This window comes from Poecilia reticulata, chromosome 22 (genome assembly GCF_904066995.2).
Source record: "Poecilia reticulata chromosome 22, P_reticulata-male-v2, whole genome shotgun sequence".
In the NCBI taxonomy this organism is placed as follows: Eukaryota; Metazoa; Chordata; class Actinopteri; order Cyprinodontiformes; family Poeciliidae; genus Poecilia; species Poecilia reticulata.
This window is the reverse complement of record NC_088851.1, coordinates 23,070,967-23,091,377: the sequence shown is the minus strand read 5'-3', so window position 1 is coordinate 23,091,377 and position 20,411 is coordinate 23,070,967. Positions and strand designations below refer to the sequence as shown.

At 36.4% G+C, this 20,411-nt stretch overlaps 2 protein-coding genes across 5 annotated transcripts in view; both read left to right on the top strand.

Annotated features, from left to right (window-relative positions):
• Positions 1–1,556: 1,556 nt before the first annotated feature.
• Positions 1,557–8,927, top strand: ivd (isovaleryl-CoA dehydrogenase). 2 transcript variants are annotated; one of them, XM_008399995.2, is made up of 12 exons: positions 1,557–1,849; positions 3,177–3,266; positions 3,417–3,468; positions 4,175–4,344; positions 4,429–4,522; positions 6,057–6,187; positions 6,285–6,381; positions 6,932–7,025; positions 7,300–7,381; positions 7,462–7,566; positions 7,823–7,895; positions 8,362–8,927. In XM_008399995.2, exons 1-12 carry the CDS (start codon positions 1,718–1,720, stop codon positions 8,493–8,495), a joined length of 1,254 nt encoding a protein of 417 aa, XP_008398217.1. In that variant the 5' UTR covers positions 1,557–1,717; the 3' UTR covers positions 8,496–8,927. The 2 variants fall into 2 exon arrangements, with proteins under 2 accessions (XP_008398217.1, XP_081459451.1); XM_081603325.1 differs by lacking the exon at positions 1,557–1,849 and adding an exon at positions 2,934–2,960.
• Positions 8,928–12,892: 3,965 nt separating this feature from the next.
• bahd1 (bromo adjacent homology domain containing 1) overlaps positions 12,893–20,411 on the top strand; it is a 35,396-nt gene continuing 27,877 nt past the window's right edge. Inside the window, exons 1-2 of one of the 3 annotated variants that reach the window (XM_008400001.2) lie at positions 12,893–13,326; positions 14,185–14,248. The gene's annotated coding sequence lies outside the window, so the exon portion shown is untranslated. Of the gene's footprint in view, positions 13,327–14,156; positions 14,249–20,411 lie in introns of all 3 variants that reach the window. The other 2 variants (XM_008399999.2, XM_008399998.2) reach the window with 2 other exon arrangements.

The following is a 20,411-nucleotide window of genomic DNA, read 5'->3' as shown; positions in this document are numbered from 1 at the left end:
ATTCTGTCCTATAGTGAGTTTAGATGTGCCCCTTTTTTTTGAGCACCTGCCCCTTTAGTGGTCTCTGCACGGCCCTGGGTGGCAGCATCATGTAACAAAAATGTAAAGTTTTGGAAAAGCGGCAAATATTTGTGATGTTTTGATCAGCTGCACCTGAGACACCTTTTTACCAAATACTTTTCTACTTTTACTTGAGTAAAAACATGTTAAAGTAGTGCTACTCTGCAAACACACAAACTCTTACCAAGTAATTTTAGTCTACTTTCTAGTGTAAATACCTTAGTACCCTTGTAACAAGACAAAATTAACTTACAAGTAACTTTTCAGACAAGTCCCATCCTCATAATCCAAGATAGACGCCTACCAAGGACGACTGAATGATTAAAAATATATTGAAAGTTCATATTTAAAGAAGTGGACATCTGTGCAATCATGGCGTAACGGTTGTATAGAAAACAATTTTTGGTTCCCTTTTTACAGTTAAGTCAAGGTGGAAAACTTGTAATCTATTTTCTTCCATATCAATAAAACCTGGAGTTAAACTGGGAAACATATTGTACTCCACTAAAATGATTTTTTAAACACATTTTCTTATTAATCCTAAACAGATAAATAATCAAATGACTTCTGAAACAAATAGGAGCTAAAAAGGAATGTAAATTGTATTTAATAAAACAAGCCATTGTAAAACACCAAAAGCTCACTGATCTGAATTAAGCAAATAAGCAGATTTAATTAAATGCTTCAAAGGTCTTGTTTGCTCCATGAGGTTCAGCAGTGCAGGAAATAATCCAGTAAAAAAATGCAGACACACACAATGTAACGTCACAATTTCATATAGAAGCACATTTTAATCTTCAGCCGAACTATATGTGAATTTAGCGTTGAAATTTGAATAAATAATGTATTCTAATGTTTTGAAATGCGTTGCTTTACCAGCTTTCACCAACAGGTGGTGCTAACAACCAACTTACCAAAGAAAAAGAGAAGTTTCACTGACGAACATTCATAGAAGAAGAAAAAGAGTAGACGTCAAAGGCGTTTCTACGTCGTACGTCAATAATACCTCCATGTTGTTAGTGGCATATGACGTCATATTTATATTTTATATTATGAAGTGTAGCATTTTTTTAGGTTTTACAGCAAATTAACCACTTCTTATGCACAATAACTAGCTTTTAGTATATTACAAGTTGTATATTGATTATTCTGATTATATTATGTCTACACACATTTGAGTGGTTTTGTATCTCATAATTAGCATTATACCATGACATTGGTATATTTATCAGGGTCCTGTTATTAAACTCAAAAATAGTACTTTAATTCGATACAATTTACAATTTAATTATCTCTTGTGTTTTATGTTTTATCATTTTTAAATGCATTATTTAAAAAAACATTCAATCATTTTGAATACTAAAATTAATATATCTTATTCATGCAAAAAAATTTGATTAATACTAGTTGATCGTAAACTTAATTTCATTGAAAAATAAAGCTTCCAAGCAAATTTGTTGGTTTCACTGGGAACTTGCCACACACAAAATGGTGGATGCTTCGACGCTAACGGTACTGTGAAATTCTATCTGAGTGAGACCTCGTCTTTCCGCCAAATTAATATCAGAGTGAGACCTCTTCTTTGCCCTGGGTTAAAAGGACAGTCCCACCAACACATCTGAAGCCCTGCTTTATGTTTTGACCCGCCAGCAGCGTCATGTTTGCGGTCAGAAACGCTCTCCGCCTCGGCTCCAGGTTATCCGTCCCCTCCGTGGCGCGGAGGGGATGTTCCGGTGCTGCTATCCAGGTGGATGACGTGGTGAACGGACTCACAGAGGAGCAGATACAGGTTAGCTAGCTGCTGCTGCTACGATCACAGGTTAACTTGGGGGGGCAGACAGGAACAACAACTGTTAAAAAAAATCAACAATAATCACGTGGAAACGAACTGCATTGTGCACCAAACTTGAGAGATTTTTTCCACTCAGAAGATCTCGGTGAAAGGTCGTAACTGACATGGCGTGATGACATAACATTAGCTAACTGGCAGGGAATACATAAACAAAACAAAGTGTTTATTGATTCAGGTGAGTTATGTCTAAACACTAACGTAAACATAAAAACACAAAATTCCTGCAACAATCAGTTTTTAAGGCTAAACTTTTGATTTAAAGCTGATTTACGGCAACTATAACGGTTTGTAAACGATCAGAATCATAAATTAATATGTTATTGTTAAGCTTTCTGCAGCAGTTGCACTGATATTTTATATAAGAAACGACAAATGGGGGAGGAGGTGGGTCTCATGTAGGCTACTTGATTGGACAAACGGTTCTTCCTCGTGATTTAGTACCAGCATAACATTATGACCACTTGGTTGTTAGTGAGTTAATTTCCTCTTTGCTGACTCTATTGTATCCATTGGATTGGTGATGATCCTGTTAGGTACTAGAAGCTATAATGTGGATCTGACGTGTTTTTCAGAACATGCTTCTTGTATTAAAAACCAATGTATTGTGTCCTGATGCCTCTCCACCACATCATCTGTTGCACTGGGCTGCATCCACCAGACGAGGCCACCCATGAGCCTTTCTCCAGTTCGTCACAGTTCCTTCTGTGGGTCACTTTTAATCGATTATTGTCCACTGGGAATGCAGACGCATTTTGTTTTTAATCATTACGCTTAAACCATCAGTTCTGGTGTCCTTGAACTCGTGACTGAATCTGTCATGATGTTGTTTGGAGATCATTTTCAAGCTGATAATTGAGTAATAATCCAAGTTCAAGCTCTCAAATACCAATAATCTTGAATTTTGTAAAGAACTCTCGAACTTCAAACTGCAGGTTGTTGCTAGGCAACCGAAGAGCGAGTGAGTTAGTTGAAGCCGTGAGGTTGAAATCGGTGAATTTATTGAATATTCTATCAGATATATCTATTTATATTGATCATGTGCTTTGAGGTGTGTATTATTGATTTATTGTATGCATTTAAATACATACACAAAAATAATTTTTGGTAAAATGAGAACCAATCATTTTAGCTACAGTAGCTGTTCGAAAAGGAGTGAGAAGTTTACACTTTTTAAAACATTTTTAATATAATGATCTACCAAAAATTTGATCCAAGTAGACATTATGTTGACGATATTTGCTTTTCGTTTTGTTTTTTTCCACAGCTTAGGCACACGGTTCGTAAATTCTGTGCAGAGAAACTTGCACCTTATGCTGATGAGATTGACAAGAAAAATGAGTTCCCAGGACTGCGGGTGAGTCGAAACCCACTCAGTGAATGATTTGCCTTACACAACTCATGCAGTAGTGTTTAATTAAACATGGTTAATACCAAATCATTTGTATGTTTTTTGAGGTAAAAATTAACTCTGGGTAATGAGAGGAATGTTGTTGTTTTTCACCAGGATTACTATAAAGCAATGGGCGAGATGGGACTGCTGGGCATTACTGCTCCAGGTATAACTATGAAGCAAAAGTGTTTTTTTTGTTTGTTTGTTGTTTTTTGGGCGGGTTACAGTTATATTTTCTTGCTTGAACCATGCAGTGCTGTATAAGTATTTTCATCTCAATGGAGAAAACATGGAGCAGTGTAACTTTTCAGATTTGGCCAACCTGCCAACATTACTCCAATATACAGAATAATCCAGACCAACATTTATAGCTCAGAAAGCCTCACTTGTCTTATTTAAGGTCAAAGTTCACAGTTAAATTAAGGAAAAGATGGCCTCCATGCAAGAGTTAAAAGATCACAACCACAGATGACACAAAGACTGTCTCACATTTGGTAGAAAACATCAAGTGGAACTTTTTTATTATATTTTGTTCCAGTGCATGAAATATACACTGCAAAAGCACAATTTCTTGTGCAAATATCTCAGTAAACTTGAAATAAGTTAAAACTAACTATATTTGGACCGTTCTGGCACACCACTGCCATCTTTGTTTCTGTATCAACTCTGCTTAGGAATGCCAAGTGGCGCCCTCTGCTGGAGCCAAACTAAACAATAAAAGAGTTTATCAATTGGTACTAAATTTAATCTAATAAGCCATTAGTTGCAAATTAATTCGCCAATCTGAAACATTTAAGTGTGACTGAATAAATCCGTGTGTTAGAGTTTTAATCTTTATCTGGACCGCTCCGCCCTGCGTTTGCTCCGGTCAGTGGAAGACGGGGGAACGGGTCTGGGCTACCTGGACCACGTCATCGTGATGGAGGAAATGTCTCGGGTGTCGGCAGCCATCGCTCTCAGTTACGGCGCCCACTCCAATCTCTGTGTCAACCAGATGGTGCGTCACGCCAACCCGAAGCAGAAGGAGAAGTACATGCCAAAGGTCAGGGCTGCACTGCGTGAAAGAGGAAAATGATCATTTTAAAGCATGAAGTTGATGTTTTTTATCTTATTTTGTTTTTGGTAGTTGCTGACAGGTGAACACATTGGAGCGCTGGCCATGAGTGAACCGAACGCTGGATCTGATGTCGTCTCCATGAAACTCAAAGCTGTTAAGAAAGGTAGTATAGAGTATAAAAGGAATAGTTTGAAATATAATTTATGTGAAAGCATAAAAAAAGTTAAACTAATTGACATCTTCTTAGCAAGTATGGAAAAAAAGTTTTTTTAATTGTTTTTTTTCAGTGTTTTCTTCATTTTCCTTTCCAATTTTCTACAGAAACGTCTCAGAAAACTCTTGTATGGCTTCTATTTGTCCTTTTATTTTTTAAAGATGTACATCTTTGAAAAATATAAAATTTATTCTGATGCTTTTTTTCTGAATTTTGATTTTTTATTTTTTTTCCCTCCAAATTCTGACTTTTATTTCACAATTCTGTCCTTTTCTCAGAGTTCTGACTTTTATCTTCTGAGATCAAAAGTCAGATTCGTTTAGTTCTTTTTACCAGTCGTCCTATTTTTACCAGAATTGTTTTTCGTATGTTTAAGAAGTGCAGTTGTTAAAACATGACTTAAATCTCTGTGTCACGTCATATTTAAACCCCTGGAAACTGGAAGTCATGGATTATTAATGACAAAGTTCCCGCTGATGTCAGCTTTTAAAAATAATTTGGAGAAAGTTTCCAGCTACGTTTATAGAGTTGTAAATCTGAGCAGGAGTTTTAAAAACCAAACTGTGGCGTCTGATTTACGTTGATGCAATTACAAGCTCTGATAAGGAAACGAGCTTTCAGGAGAAAGAAGTTATTAGTCTTTTGTCCTCTGACAAATTTCTTACATTTGAACTTTTTTTGTTCAAAATAATCTTCTAGATCTTCTTGATAAATTTCCTTTTTGAATTATTTGGTCCACACTGTTCTGGAATCTACATGACTGCATTTTTTTCTCTGTTTATTTGTACAGATTTTGTTATTTTTTCTTCTACAAAGTCAGAAAACGTGAGAAAAAAATAATGAACAGAAAAACAAAAAGTTTAGAGTAATTCACTTTTTCCCATTTTCCAGTTTATTAATGACAAAAGTTAATTTTTCTACAATTTTCTTTTTAAAAAAATGTCTATTAATCTTTAGTTTTTTGTTTTGACTTTTAACTAACACATTAGTTTAACATGTAAATTTTATAAGTCTATTACTATTTTGCTTTTTTTGTGTGCTTTGATTTATTTTTGTTTTTTGCTTTGTCATTTATTGGTTTGTATTTATTCTCCAGATTACTCTCTTAAGTATGACTCATACGATGTCTGTATTCGATGTTAAAATCAGAAATAAAGCATGAAAAGGCCAAACATACCATTTAAAGAAGGAATCTGTTTATGAAAGCCGACGGAAAAGAATAATGAGTTTATGGGTAAACATGAAGCAGTGAGCAGAGGACGGTAATATAATCAGTTCAGAAATCAAAGCAGAAAGTTTAAATGTTTTGTTTTCCACAGAAGCGTAAAATGATCTGTGATCTTCTTCCACTGATGCAACTTAAAACTCTGAGCTGCTTTTATTTCTTCCTTTCTGTTCATTTTAAACATCTGAGGTATCGGTTCTGTTTTTGATCCTCTGCGTTTTCTGCTTTCTGTAATTTTTTTATTTATTTTTTCACCAGGTGATTATTACGTTCTAAACGGCAACAAGTTCTGGATCACCAACGGGCCGGACGCCGATGTCCTCATCGTGTACGCCAAGACCGACCCGGAGGCGCATCAGAAGGGAATCACGGCTTTTATCGTGGAAAAGGTGAATCCGACTCGTCTTTTCCTGTCCGTGGGTCGGCTCTGTTCATGTTTTTGCATAAAAGAAACCCTGAAAATGTTTTTATTTTCCCCTCCTACAGGGAATGCCAGGATTTTCCACAGCGCAGAAACTCGACAAACTGGGAATGAGGGGATCCAACACCTGCGAACTGATCTTTGAAGACTGTAAAATCCCAGGTATGAAGAGTTTTACAGATTTTATTTCACCTTTAAATCATTGTAAGGCTGAACCACTGATAAAACTAAAAGTGATTTTGAACTGATTTTATGTTGTTTTTCTCCAAAAGGCTGAATTTGCTTCTGTTTAGCTTGAATCTAAGTTAAAACAATCACATTTGTTTGTTTATGCTACAAAAATACAAAATCTTACCAAGTATTTTTCTCTAGTTTATAGTACAAGTTAAGCAAAATCTACTAATTTACAAGTAATATTTAGCAAGTCAATTTTAAAGTCAGGAGTTTTTGAATATTGATGAAAAAGTTGTAGTTCCACTGGCTGATTATTTAACTTATAATGTAGGGGAAATGTTGCTATAAGTGAAATAATCTCACTACTTTTTCATTAATATTAAGGAATAAACTCTGTTATGTTGCTGAAGAGCTTCTTGTAAGATACTTTTGTCTTATTTCAAGTCTTTGCACTATAAACAACTTTAATATTTTATGTTTTTTGGCAGTGCTGGTACTCGGACTGATTGTTTTTCTGTGAATTTGTCCGGTTTGACAGAGAAGAACATTCTGGGTTCGCTGAATAAAGGAGTTTATGTGATGATGAGCGGCTTGGACCTGGAGAGGCTGGTGTTGGCTGCTGGACCTGTTGGGTGAGGTTCTTGAATAACAGATTTTATTCTTCAGGCTAACAACAGCTACATTAAAAGTCAGGAGATGTTTAAAGAACAACGTGAAGGGAAAAAGCTAGCATGAAGAAAGCTGGCGCGACATGCTTGTGTATTAATCTTGGTTTCATTTTAAAGATTTGAGGTCAAGATTAAATGTGATTGTTAGAGATTCAGTTAAATCTTGTTAAAACTGCTGTGAAGTTGTAAAAACAAACATAAGGGAAGCTACATGCTGGTGCTACATCTTGTTTTTCAGCATAATGCAGTCCGTTCTGGATGCTGCTATCCCCTACCTGCATGTGAGAGAAGCGTTTGGACAGAAGATTGGACACTTTCAGGTCTGACTGCTGATTTTCACCTGCTAGCTCTCACCAGCTAACAGATCCTAATCTGGTGAAATTTAAACCTTTTCCCGCAGCTGATGCAGGGCAAGATGGCCGACATGTACACCAGACTGAGCTCCTGTCGGCAGTACCTCTACAACGTCGCCAGAGCTTGTGACAAAGGGCATTTCAGTTCAAAGGTTAGAACGTTGAGCATTCTTTAATCCGTTTTCTTATTTAGAAAATCAATTTGGCTGCCTGTATATACTGAAAGCATATGTTTACAAGGATTTCAGTCAGATTTTTGTTTATTTCTTGTGTTAAGGACCTGAATATTGTTATTTTCTCCTTGTTAACCAGCCTATAATCCATTCTGTGATGCTGAGTTTGTGTTTTTTTACATAATTTAATCTGTAACATGTGGTAAAAATATGTTTGTTTGTTTGTTTTGTCTAGGATTGTGCTGGAGTGATTCTGTACTGCGCCGAGAACGCCACTCAGGTTGCCTTGGATGGCATTCAGTGTTTAGGTGAGTGAAGAAGTGCTAGTTTCGTTGGCAAGACATTTTTCTAGTGTTAAAAGATACTTTTTCATCAATATTAAGGAATTATTTACTTAAGTTAAGCTCCTATATTTTTCTAAAAAGTTACTTGTAAGTTAATTTAGTCTTATTTCAAGTGTAATAAGGAATACGCACTAAAAACTAGACCAAAAATACTTGGTAAGATTTTGTTTTTGGTGTGTTGATGCACATATTTTGCATCATCACCTGGGATTTCAAGTATTTTTTCATCAATATTAAGGAATTATTTAGTTAAATTAAGCACCTATATCTTGCTGAAAAGTTCTTTTTAAGTTGGTACACTTTAAATTGGATAAAACATTTTCACTAAAATCTACTTGGTAAGTTTGTGTTTTTTGCAGTGTATTGTCGTTTTTTCCTGAATAAGTTGTCTGGTTTGGTTTGAAACTGAAACTTTTGGCGCTACCCTCAGGCGGGAACGGCTACATCAACGACTATCCGGTGGGGAGATTCCTGCGAGACGCGAAGCTGTACGAAATCGGGGCGGGAACCAGCGAAGTCCGCCGGATCATCATCGGCCGAGCCTTCAACTCCATGTTCAAATAGTCGCTCAGTTTGTTGTTTGCATCGTTTCTCACACCCATGACCTTACTGGATGAGTTGCTGTTTCCATTCAGACGATAAGCTGATAAATGAACAAATTACATATTGATCCTCGCCGAGCGGCCTTGAAGTTTTGCTATGCTAGCTGCCTGTTAGCTGGAGGTAGATGATAATAATGTAATGAGCAGATTTCTGGATTTCAAGCTTAAACTCTCACTCAAAACGATTTGAATAAAATCAACTTTGACAGATTATCGAAGGATTTCCCTAAGCTCATTCTGTTATTGAATATTTTTCTGTAAACAAAACACTGTCAAACATCTTTAACATTTTTTTCTGTGAAGATTTTGTCTGTTCTTGATTGTAGGCGTCATCATTATGTAGAAATGTATGAACTTTACCAGGTTTGCAATAAATAAATCAATAAGTTTCTAACATTTGTCTATGTTAGAATCTTATCTTAATTTTGGGCCAAATTAAGATAATGAATGTTTGTGCCTGAAAACATTGATTCAATTACAAACTGTTAAAATATTAACAAATAACTGTCAATCTCTTAAAATTAAATAATATTGATCAGTCCCTTCAGGATTTTATGATCAATCAAAATTATAGATTTGGTTAGAAAAGATATTTGCGCTTAAATATGACTCTAAATGTGACATTTTGACAATAAGGCTGAGACGGCAGAGTAGCAGATGTGAGACATTCTGCCACCTGCAGGTGGGAGGTAGCATTACATAAACATGTTTGTCACTATTGTGGGAAATTTGCAATAAACTCTCAATTATGCATTAGCACCAAAAACTGCAGGGACTAATAGATGTAGCAGCATACTGATAAAAACTTTGATCTGATGGATAAACTACTACTTAACCAAACCACTGTTTTATTTGTGCGTAGAATAATCTCTAGTTGACGAGTTTTGAGTTTGTACTGATATATTTGCACCAGAAAATAATGGGTAAGAGTTTGTTTTTGCAGAGTAATCGTTTTTAAAAATGAAATTTGAAAGGAAAGAATTATAAACTATTTTAAAAAATCTGTTACCATTTCCTTCCCATTTGGATGTTATTTAGATTATTTCACTTAAAATTTAGGGAAAATGTCTTGTTATAAGTTAAATAATCAGCCAGTGGAACTAATAGAAACTATGCATGTAAAACAAGCTCGAATATCTTGCTGACAATATACTTTTAATTTAGTTTTATCTTCTTTCAAATGTAAGTACAAGACAAAAATACTTGGTAAGATTTAGTGTTTTGCAGTGTAAAATGTAATGCTAGACCAGATACCAAGTTTTATTTGATTCCAAATACTTCTTGACCTCACTGTGGTTAATACTGTATTTTTTTAATGGGCTAAAGCCTAAATTACACACGCATAAAAGTCAATCATAGCTGCTAAGTGAATGTGGTGAAGTGGAATGGGAAAACATATTTGCTCTTGAGATTTCCCTGATTAGAGTAATAATGACAAAACACATTAAAAGTTTTAAACATGCATAAACCGAAACCCAGAAATGAAAGAGTGAAGTTTTGGTTCTGATTAAAGGAAAGACTGACTCTGAAACACAAAAGCCTCCCTGCACTGGAAGCAAAAACTAATCAGAACGTGCTCATGTCGCCTCAGTGAGTGCTGAACACTCTGCCTCTTGTTTGCAGACAAGAGGAGACATCAGTCCAGACAATGGTGGAACCATCCCAGCACATTTGAATAATACGTGGAAACTCAGTTTCAGGCTGGAAAGCCAACAAATGAGGTTCAGACGGTAAAATCACTGAAATGTTGCAGCTGGCAGAGCGAGTTAAAATGATTGAAGGTTTTTCTGCTGTGTTTTCATGCAGCTTAAAACGATTCCAAGCTGCAAACAGTAACATCAGCAGCTTTAACATGAAGACATGACATAATGGGCTACGTTTACACTGCAGCCTGAAGTGACCCAATTCCGATCATTTTTATTTATTTAGTCAAATCGGATTTTTTTATTTTATTTTATTTTTTTTGGTGTGGTCGTTCACACTTACAAATACAAATACACCCATGGTAATATCCCATTAACATGGGATATTAATCCAATGTTTTAACAAATTGTAGAAAACTGCAAATGACATGAAAATGTCCCGCATGCGCAGTGGAGGGCGCAATAACGTCACACATAGAGAGCGTGTTGCGGAAGTAAACGTGGATGCTAACGGTGGAGCAGAGCTTGCGATGTTGAAGTTGTTGTCCGACAGCAGCCGGCACTTTAACAACTTAATCCTCATTACCGCCATTGTTCTTGTTTTTCTTCCCGCTTGCGTCTATCAGGACGCAGAATAGTGACGTTTGTCGAGCATTAATGACCTTCAGGATCTGACCGTTAGGATTCAGGTCTTATCTGAAGCGATCGGATACGTATCGGATATCTTAAAAGTGGCCCGGGTCGCATTCGGAAACAAAAAAAATCCGGGCTGTGTTGTTCAGACCTTCATTAAAAAGAAGGTCAGATACAGGTCCCATTTAGACAAAAATAAAAAATAAATCTGCATTTGATCACTTTGACGGCAGTGTGAAGGCAGCCTTAGACTTTCTGCTTGTCAAGAATTTCTTGTTCAGGACTCCTGTAATATAAACAACGGCTGAAACAATTAATCAGATTAATCGATTTTTTAAATAATCGTCAATTAACTTAATTAACTGGAGCATAGAGACTATAAGAAAATTATATTTTCTGAAACATATTCAGAGCAGTAATTAAGCAAAATAAGTAAACATTTACTTTTAAGATTAAATAAAAATGTAAATCTGTTAACTTCTCAAGTTGCAGTTTTAGCGTCACCTGGTTCAAATTATGTTTTAAAAAAACTTCTATTAAGTATCTTTTGCCATCCAATTATTGATCTGTTAATCAAAAATAATCAGAGATGAGAGCTGAGGTTTTCAGTTGATGTTAGAAGTATTTTTTAGCTGCAGATGCGAACTTTGCTACAAATGATCACTAAAAAAATACTTTGTTACTGCAATCAATTTTAAATAGATACATATTGTTATAAAAGACTTAAGTGTTATTCTAATTTCAAAGCATAATGGTTGCACTGATGATTTTATAGATAATCACTGCCTAACATATTTTCAAAAATGTTGAGTGTTTTGGTCAATTTTGTAGTGCAAATATCTTGAAATTAGACAAAAATAACTTTTAAAGTAACTCTTTTGCAAAAGGTATAGTACTGTCGAATTATTTCACTTATAACATGGGAAAAATGTCTTACTATACGTAAAATAATCTGCCAGTACTATATAACTATATTTAATATTAAGAAATGATTGGCATAAAACAACCTTACTGACTTGTAAGTTAGTTTTTCTTATTTCAAGTGAAATAAGATGTTTACACTAAAAGCCAGACCTGAAAAGGTATTGATTTATTGATTTAAGGGTCTTTTCACCAGGGGTTCAATAAGTGTGGAGGGGGTTGTGTTGCAGCTGAGCCCTCTAAAAAAATCTATAAAATCATCAAACTCTTCTAAAATTTTATGTTTTCTTTTCACGAGAAGGATGCAGCTTCTCGAGTTTCAAAATCCTCCGTTCATTTATTTAAAAGTATATTTCTATAGAAAAAGAAGTTGATATTGTTCAATTTGGCTTTGGTTTTATTTCTGCATCATTTCATTTGTAATTTTTACCCACTGATCCTGTCAGTGGGTAAAAGGGGAGTCACGTGATCAACAACCGGGCCACTGGCGTAAACCACGAAGAAGACAAAACAGGAAGTGGGAGGAGGATGATGGCAAAGAAGCATAATTTTTAATAACTTGATAAAAAAAATAAAACATGTTTCATTTTAATTGCGTTAATGGAGACATTGCAATTGCAAAATTGTGTTTTGTTTTTTACATTAGTGGAATATTTATTTGTTTCAGGCATAACCTGTTGAGATAAAAAAAATAAGCAACACTAGTACAAATCGCAATAAGTAAATCCAAAATATAACACAATACATATATCAACAAAGAAGTTGTTGAAACATTTACTACAACCACACAGCTAAGTAAAAACCAATCGTTTGTATCCCCACTTTTACCATAAAATGTTCTGATCAAACTTGCTCTAACGTTATGAAAAACTGGATTATGGATTTCCATATTCCAGCACATACATAAATTTGACATTTTGAGGTAAATTATTGAAATAAATAAACTTTTTAATGACCAGATGAGTCAAAGTTTAGTTTTGTGAAGCCCTCCCGGGCGCTGCGGTCTTCATCCAGAGGTGAAACGCCGAGTTCCTGCTCCTCTGCTGTCACATTTATCCCCAGTGTCAGAATGAAAGGGTCTTAAAGACGTAATAATGTGTGCAGGAGCCATCTGTCAGCCCAGCGGGGCCGCTGCTGCTGCTGCTGCTGGGGGACGTGTGCCTCTGCGCTGCGCTGCGGCGTGGCCCTTTAAGGCTCCATGTTTTCGCTTCATGATGCGTCAACATAAAAAGCGGATGATGCTGTTATGTAAAACATGCCAAAGTCAGCCGGAGTTTGCAGGATCTGCGTTCAGGGCCTCGGCTGCTTTCTAAACTCATCTGCTGCAGCTTGAAGCGTCACGGGTGGTTTTATTGGTATTTTTTTTCCCCCATTCCTCGCTGCGTGGAGTTTGGAGCGGGTGAAGGAAATAAAACAGCCTGCTTCAGATCAGCTCAGCTCAACATGAGTCGCCCTCGGCTCGGTTTTCCTCCTTCGTTTGCGGGGAGCTCATACACCTGACGCATCTCCGTCCCCCTCTTCCCCTGGAACCGATCGTGGGTTTATTTTTAAAGGATCAATCCGCTCTTTTCCTGCGTGTTCCGGGGCTGCGAAGCGGTAAGACAACAACAACAACAACAACAACTCTTTATCTGTAAAACTGAAAGTGTCGAGCAGGACAGGAGCGACGATCGAGCGTCCAGACAGCTGGAATAACAATAATTGTTGTAAATAACGATAATCCGTCGGTATTTGTCAGTTCGGGTCCAACTTTCGGACAGCTCCGGAGGGTTTCCTCCGCAGGTTTGTCGCCTGATCGGTGGGCAGAGCTTCGGCTGATCCTCCGGCTCATGATCGCTGAAAATGTCACTCCACTCCAGCAGCAGCTTCAGCTGGACTTACCAAGTTCACTCCGAGAGCTTCTGTCTGTCTAAACCAAGAATATTCATGATTTAAATGTATATTTGTTTCGTTTTAATTCGGATCGGACGCAAGTTGAATCACCTCACTGCAAAAACACAAAATCTTACCAAGTATTTGTTGGTGCAAATATCTTGGTATGTTTGAAATAAAAGAAAACTGTCTTACAAGTAAGATATAGAGCTTATTGCATTGTAAGCCAATAATTCCTTAATATTAATGAAAAAGTCCTAGTTTTATTGGCAGATTATTTCACTTATGACTTTTATCTTATTTCAAGTGTAATAAGAATTTTGCAGCAGAAACTAGACCAAAATATATGGTAAGATTTTGTGTTTTTGTAATGTTTTTATTATTTAGTGGTTTATATCCTTGGATCTCGGTCAGTTTTGGTTAATTTCTAAACTATTTCCGTCCTAAACTGCACTTTTCAGCTTCCGGTTGTGACTTTGGTTTCTAAATTAAAGGATACCAGTGTGTATCCTAACAAAAGTTAGATTTTTTTTTGTTTTTATTTTATTTCCCAGTTGAGTAATATCCATTGTGTTGATCAAGGAGAAGCCTGGAGGAAGAAACTGTCTCTGTAGCTGCTGGTTTCCACTCTAGCTCCAACCCAAAGGTAAAAATCTGAACACTTTGTGTCCAGGATGTGTGTAGTCTGCAGATATGTTAACTATTTGCAAAAGAAAACATACCATTTGGAAACATTTTTGGCTCTATGTGTGGCATTTGGCCTTTAACACTTAATAGGAAATCTGTTAAAATCTATGAGTATGTTGTTATTCTATTGTTATTTTTATTATTGGTCACCTATGCAATTTATTACTCAGCAAAACACAAAAAATAAAACTTGAAGTGTCTAAAATCCTAAAATCCTCTCATTTTTTATGAAAACTAGCAGCTTTTTTGTTATTCTTTTGTGAAACTACAGCAGAGTCATAGTGGAAAAGCTTAAATGGATCTCGATTTAGAGTCTGACTCTGAATCGTAACCACAAAACAGCAAAGTTAAAACATGCTGTATTGACTTTGACTTTTTGTCCTGCTGTTCTTTGGCTTCTAACGTTCCAGTTTTTGTGGGTCAGTCAGCAGGCTAGCCTCCACCTTTCGCTTGAAGTGGTAAAGTTAGCAGAGATGCTAAACTGTACATGTGTTGTTTTTGTGTTTTTTATGCTTTGTGGCTATAATTGCTTGGGATTTGAATTGTGTTTTGTTTGGGTGGCAATGCTTGATGGAGACTTTTTGACCAGAAATATTGTTGGAAAGCTAAACAGTATTGTTTTTTTAAGTCTTTATTTGGAGGAGTCAACACTTTCTGAACATCTCGCGTTTCAGGACTGAAAACCATAGAAACTAAGTTTTATTAATGATGAATGTTTGGTTAAAACTCTCAAATGTGAAATATCTGTATATATTTTTGATCAAACAAGAAGCCAGTGCAGCGATTTGTGACCTGATCTGACCCACCGGTGTTGGTCAGGCCTCTGGCAGCAGCATTTGGGATGAGCCCGATTGATTCTTTGTATCCTGTTTCAACAGGAAACCATTTATTCTTTTAGATCTGAGTTCATAACCACAGTGTTGTTTCTTGCACACTCTTATTTTTAGCCTTACTGAGGCTAATTTAGGCTCTTTAACCTTTATTTTTGGAGCAAAAGCAATTACTTTTATCTTTTCAGCATAATGGATGAAATTTTTATGCGTCCTCCTTTAAATTCATACAGCAGCCAAATGAGACCAAAATCTGTTTTTTCCCTTTTTTAACCCATATATAACTTTTTCATTTCATTCTGAGCAGCCTGATTTCAAGCTGAAAAACTTGCTAAAAAAAAAATCTGATTTTTGGTACTTCCATATCTCCATACTTAATCACAAATTTCATATAATCTGCAGTCTGAACGGTCATGCTGCGTTTTATCATAATTGGATCATAATTCTGCACCAGAAGAAGCCAGATTTGATAAATCTGAACATAAACAATGGCTGAAAATTATTATTAAATTATGTAAGAAATCTGCATCACTAAAGGGAGCCTGACATCACGATCTCTCCACTTCTGGTTCCGTCTACACATCTTCTCTACAGAAGGTTGTTGCTGTTAGTTGTGCTTTATTTTTATTAGTTTTTGCTCTTGTGACAATATTGTTGGTTCCTATTGCTGAATAACTTATTGCTGTTTGGCGTCATCGTTCTTCTTCTGTGCTTCTGAGTCGCTTTGGTGTCATAAACCAGAAGTTTTATTGTGATTGCATCATTTAGTTAGAATGAATGAACACACACACACACAAAAATCCTATTTCTGTGTAATGGTGTACTGATATATTTGCACTTTAAACTAGACTAAAAATACTTGGTAAGATTTTGTATTTTTGCAGTGAAGAGAAGCAGAAAAAAGTAAATATAATAATTTAGAGAGCAAAATGAAGCAGAAACACTGTTTTTCACAGACACATCAACATTTGGTGCATTGTGGTGTTAAAGCAAACACTCTGATCCTGAGTTATATTTAATGCTTGCTCTGGTTTTTGGGTAGGGTTACCCATTGCGTTAATTTGTTTTGTGCCTCGCTTTATAGCAGTTTTAAAGAACATATATTGCAGTACGATAAATTACCCAAGAAATGATTGTGATGAATGATAATATTGCTGTTTTGAGACCATTTTCAAGTTATATATTCAGATTGATAATGCAAGTCTGCCCTCTCAATTTTGCACAGAATCTCTACAGTGGAACTAAAAGATATTTTATATATTCAAAATAAAACGCAACCAAAAATAATAAATAACTGAAACCTTAAGTAAAATGGATTGTGATGTCTTTGTAAACAAAATTTCCCTTCAAAAAAATATTAATCCTCAGAATGGAAAATGACCTAGAATGGTAAAAGTTGCCTCAGAACTACTCAGAAAACAAGCAGCTAGTATATTATTTTTAATATATTTGTAAATATCATCTTGTTATTTGTGCAGAATGTGTCAAAAGTGGTCAGTTTTTAAATTGTTTCATTACAGTCAGTGGGAACCCTGAGACCCCAAGCCCCCATTTAAGGTTTAAAATGTACAAATAAAACACTGGAGTTGACCTTTTCGCTCATAATAACAATGAATCCATCAGTTCCTCGGAGCAGCAGACCGAATGCGGCTTGCTAAACAGAGACACGCCGCCCACACATGAGAGATAAAGCAGGTTATCAATCCTGGACATAATCCCATTATTCCTGATGAACTGCTCTCCTCTGTGGCCACACACACATTCAGAGGGAAAAGGAGACACACAATGACCTCCCAGCTGTCCCAAGAGGAAGGGACGGCACAACGAGATGTCCAGTTTTCAGGAAAAATCCGGAAGATACTCTTTAATTGACCGTTTGCCACCACGTCACTAAATCATTCTAGGCGCCATGATGGACGTCGGAAGTGAGGATCGGGAGTGTTGAACAGAACGACGGAAATTGTTTTCCAAAGTTGTTTTTGTCAGTTATTCAAGGCTTCTACTTGTTCGAGTCGAGCTAATTTCTCTTTGAGTGTAACTCACTTGGTTGGGGCTCACAGACGGCGGTTTTTACAATAACTAGCTTAGAAACCGACCCATGCCTCCTCCCTCCTGACTGATCAAATTACCGATTTACATGAATTCACACCACATGATTTAAATCTCTTCGTCATAAACTGCGGTTCCGCTTACACCAGAGCCTTAAAAACGTACAAAAGACGAGACGATAGCCGGTTTTTTTAAGCTAGGCTACATGACTGTGGGGCCCTGTTTCCATGGTTACTAACGCGTACCTTCCCCATAATATGACATTTTACTTGTTTCTAATAGTACTTACTTATAAAGCATATGAACGTTAATCTTCTTACCTTGTAAATAGAGTTCACTGCAAATCCGCGGCTACACCGAGGGCTGACAGTCATTATGATTAACGCTGCTGCCGTATCTTTCCTCATTAAAAGTTATACAATAAACTGACAAGTTTGATTTGTATCCACGTCTGTTTGTGCAGCCGACCGTGCAGCACCCTGTGACCATTTTTACTGCGAAATAAACTTTATTAAAGCGATATAAGGCCATCACATGTGAGTTTTTTGACAGCTAGCTGGAGCGCACAGGTTGTTTTGACGTCCGTCATGACGGGGCGGGCCGAGTTTCGAAGAGCGTGACGTCACTTGCAAAGGGTTAACGGAGGAATAAAAAAAACATACAATATGTCTACGCACTGGAAACACTGACAGGTTCAGTTTTTCCAAATCACTTAGTCGTTATAATCAGAGGTGGGTAGAGTGCCTATAAATTTACTCAGGTAAATTTACCTGGTTAAATAAAGGAGAAAAAAAAAGGTAAGAGTAGCATTGCTGCAACATATTTTTACTCAAGTAAAAGTAAAAAGTAGCCGTCCAAGAAATTACTTGAGTAATAAAGTATTTGATAAAAAGTACTGATCAAAAATTACATCATCAGATGGACCAAAATATTAAGTTATGTGGAAATTTTATTATTTTTAAGGATAAAAATTACAATAATTCATAAAAATAACGAAAAAATAAAATCAGGTAAAAGAAGTTTCTGTCCAAATCAGTTTCTTTCAATAATAATAATGAAAAACGTATGAAACTTTAACAAAAACTGCAGGTGTTTTTGAGATACACCTAAAAAAATAATAAAAAATTACTAAAGTACAACATAGCAAAAATATTTTTTTTTCAAAAATGTTACTCAAGTAAATGCAACTATGGTTATAAAACAACAGATGCCGCCTCCCTGTCAGAAAAGGGTGTCTAAATATTCCCCAACAGAAACTAACAACTCATCATGACTGTTTTTTGTTATTTTTACTGTCTGGTTATTTTTTTTAATAACAATTTGTTTTATCAGGCTGCATGTTGACGCAGCAGCTCCAGTTTAACTCACCAGGCTGGATTTGCATCCCACTTTGTGTCTGTGAGTCTCATAGAGAGAAATACATTCATTATAATAAAAGAGCGAGTAACTCTACACTTCATAATTTAGCAACCTATAATTTTATGGCTTTAACAAAGTGGTTGTTGATGACTGGAGTTCTGAGTTACCTGCTAGCCATTTCAGATTCACCCCTAAAGGCTGCAGGCGTTTGATACAGACTGAGACAGTTCATATTTTAACTGATTTTCATTTTTTAAATCTTCCAAAACATTAATAATGCCTTTTTTCGTCCTTATTTTGCATTCTTTTAAAGTAAAATTTGCTAAGCCTGCATTCACACCAGCCCTGTTTATTCCACTTTAATCAAAATCTAGTTAATTTGCCTAGAAAAACTAACTAGATTTGGTTCGTTTGGGGGAGAAAGCGAACTCTAGTCTGCCTACAAACCTCGTCACTGTTTGGTTGAAGTGAACGGCTCCAAAAGCAGGAAGCGAACTACAGCGCAGGGCATTCTGGGTAAATACAACCAAAACAAACAAGCTAATCTAGCGCTAGCAGGAGAAATGACTCGTGATCTTTTATCAAAGATAAAACAAATATTCTACAACCGCTAAAATCTGACGCTACTCATTTTTTGTTAACGTTTTGTGAAGCAGGAAGTTGCGTTCATGTCTTCTTCAGAGGTTCTTGTGTCGTTGGTGTAGCGCCCCCGCAGGCGAGGAGGGGAACATGTTTTTCAATCGTTTGGTTTGTTTGATTCAGTGCGGTGTGAAAACGAACAGCTGAAAATGAAACAAATGTTGCGATTTTGGTCGAGTCTACGGACTATCAGGTGTGAAAACATAAAGACTAAAACATCCAAACCAACATTTTACTTTCAGCTTTTGTGATACCGGAGAAACTTTTCCCAACATTTGGTCGGACTGGGAGGCAGGCGGCGTGGGTCGGGGCAGGAAAAGCTGCGCTGTGTTTCCGACGCAGCTGTGGAAACGTGAAGGTCTGGTTCGTGGAATCACAGGAGAAGAGAGGAGGCAGGGCTTGTTCTGCAGGGGAGACAAGGAGACCCACAGACTGGCGTCAGCTGTCCGCCGCTCCACAGCTGCAGCAGCGCGTTCAGAGCCGGGGTCTTTCTCACTTCACACACACACACACACACACACACACACACACACACACACACACACACACACACACACACACACACACACACACACACACACACACACACACACACACTGGGGTTCTTCATATCTGCTGCGAGAGAGAGAGAGTGTACATCTGTAGATGCTTTTCTCCTCTTACATCTTCTGTTGTTATTGAGGTTGTCTGGCATCAGGAAGCAGATAATTAGACTTCCTGTCTCTAGTGTTGATCATCACCTGAACATACGACGGCGTGTTACAGCCATTGTAGAAAAACAGGAGAAATGAGTGAATTTCAATCAAAAACCTCAGAAATGTTTAGATAAATGTCAGAAATTATCCACAAAAACTTGAAAATTTCTGAGATTCAAAAGTCAAAACCTGATTGAAAAAAACCCTGAAATTTTTTAGATTAATGTCAGAATTGTTTTGGGAAAAAAAAGAGGAAATTTCAGAGTTTCAAAAGTAAAGACAAATGCAACTTTTGGAACTCAGAAATTTGTATGTTTAACTTTTCAGACTCAGAAATGTCCTGTTTTTTTTTCTAGAAAACTAGTTTTTATAGCAAATTTGCAACTTGAAACAAAAAAAATTTCCACATTTTTTTTCTAGAAAATTTATTTCTGTTGTTTTTCTTGCAAGTGTTCAACTGTTCAAACTAGAAAATTAATTTTATATTAATTTATTATATTTCTTAATTAACTAATTTTCAAGAACATTAATGAAATTTTTGCCATAAATT

Bases quoted from the DNA above. Each gene is read 5' to 3' on its own strand.
- ivd (XM_008399995.2), top strand. From the start codon at position 1,718: ATGTTTGCGGTCAGAAACGCTCTCCGCCTCGGCTCCAGGTTATCCGTC. The intron at 7,567-7,822 runs GTTAGAACGTTG...TGTTTTGTCTAG, and splicing joins AAGGGCATTTCAGTTCAAAG to GATTGTGCTGGAGTGATTCT. The intron at 7,896-8,361 runs GTGAGTGAAGAA...CGCTACCCTCAG, and splicing joins GGATGGCATTCAGTGTTTAG to GCGGGAACGGCTACATCAAC.